The sequence below is a fragment of the Mandrillus leucophaeus genome, unplaced genomic scaffold (genome assembly GCF_000951045.1).
Source record: "Mandrillus leucophaeus isolate KB7577 unplaced genomic scaffold, Mleu.le_1.0 Scaffold3, whole genome shotgun sequence".
NCBI lineage: Eukaryota > Metazoa > Chordata > Mammalia > Primates > Cercopithecidae > Mandrillus > Mandrillus leucophaeus.
The window spans coordinates 16,126,432-16,127,502 of record NW_012103142.1 but is presented as its reverse complement, the minus strand read 5'-3'; the positions used below and the strand labels follow the sequence as shown (position 1 = coordinate 16,127,502).

Below are 1,071 nucleotides of genomic sequence, written 5' to 3'. Positions count from 1 at the left end.
CGCCCGCCCCCACGCGCGCTGTCGATATTTGCCCGCCTTGCTGCAACTTGCTGCAGTGTTTGAAAGAGTAGTAGGAGCGCATGGAGGTGGGGCCGGGGAAAGACCAGGCTGAGTGGTTGTGGGGTGAGCGCGAAGTGGGTGGGGAGGCGGCGGCGGTGGGGAGGGAGGACTGGCCCCAGGGGGTGGGATGGGGGAGAGCGGGGTAGCCCGGCGCTTACACATGTCACATGTGCTTTTTAAGACGGCCGGGAGCGCCTGCGAGCTGGATCTGGTGGAGGATGCTGCGGCAGGTGCTTCGCAGAGGGCTCCAGTCGTTCTGCCACAGGCTGGGTTTGTGCGTGAGCCGGCACCCGGTCTTTTTCCTCACCGTGCCCGCAGTCCTGACCATCACCTTCGGCCTCAGCGCGCTCAACCGCTTCCAGCCCGAGGGCGACCTGGAGCGCCTGGTCGCTCCCAGCCACAGCCTGGCCAAGATCGAGCGCAGCCTGGCCAGCAGCCTTTTCCCCCTGGACCAGTCCAAAAGCCAGCTCTATTCGGACTTACACACCCCTGGGAGGTATGGCAGGGTGATCCTCCTCTCCCCACCCGGGGACAATATTTTGCTCCAGGCTGAGGGGATCCTGCAGACCCACCGAGCCGTGCTGGAAATGAAGGTGAACCACAAGGGCTATAATTATACTTTTTCCCATCTGTGTGTGTTGAGAAATCAGGATAAGAAATGCGTGCTGGATGATATTATTTCAGTGCTAGAGGATCTCAGGCAGGCTGCCGTCTCCAATAAGACAACAGCCAGGGTGCAAGTGAGGTATCCCAACACTAAATTAAAGGTATGCTCTTTCTGCATGCTTCTGCCAATTAAAGAGGCAGCACTTCATTTCTTGCCCTAAACAAGCAAAGAAAATGCAGAGGTCTCATCCTTAAGACTCAGAAGCTAATGCTTCTTTCATTTCTGGGGGGGGAAAGATGGGCAACTGAGTGAAGAAAACAGGCAATGAATGGTATGACTAGATATTAAGAAATTCAAGGCCAAACAAAACAAATGCCAAAAAATAAAAAAAAGAAAAAAAAAAA

At 54.9% G+C, this 1,071-nt stretch overlaps 1 protein-coding gene across 1 annotated transcript in view; it reads left to right on the top strand.

Moving 5' to 3' along the window:
- The first annotated feature begins 193 nt into the window (after positions 1-193).
- Positions 194-1,071, top strand: part of PTCHD4 (patched domain containing 4) — a 209,945-nt gene continuing 209,067 nt past the window's right edge. Inside the window, exon 1 of the mRNA XM_011986881.1 lies at positions 194-653. Coding sequence (XP_011842271.1) covers positions 228-653 — 426 coding nt within the window. The 5' untranslated portion in view covers positions 194-227. The remainder of the gene's footprint in view (positions 654-1,071) is intronic.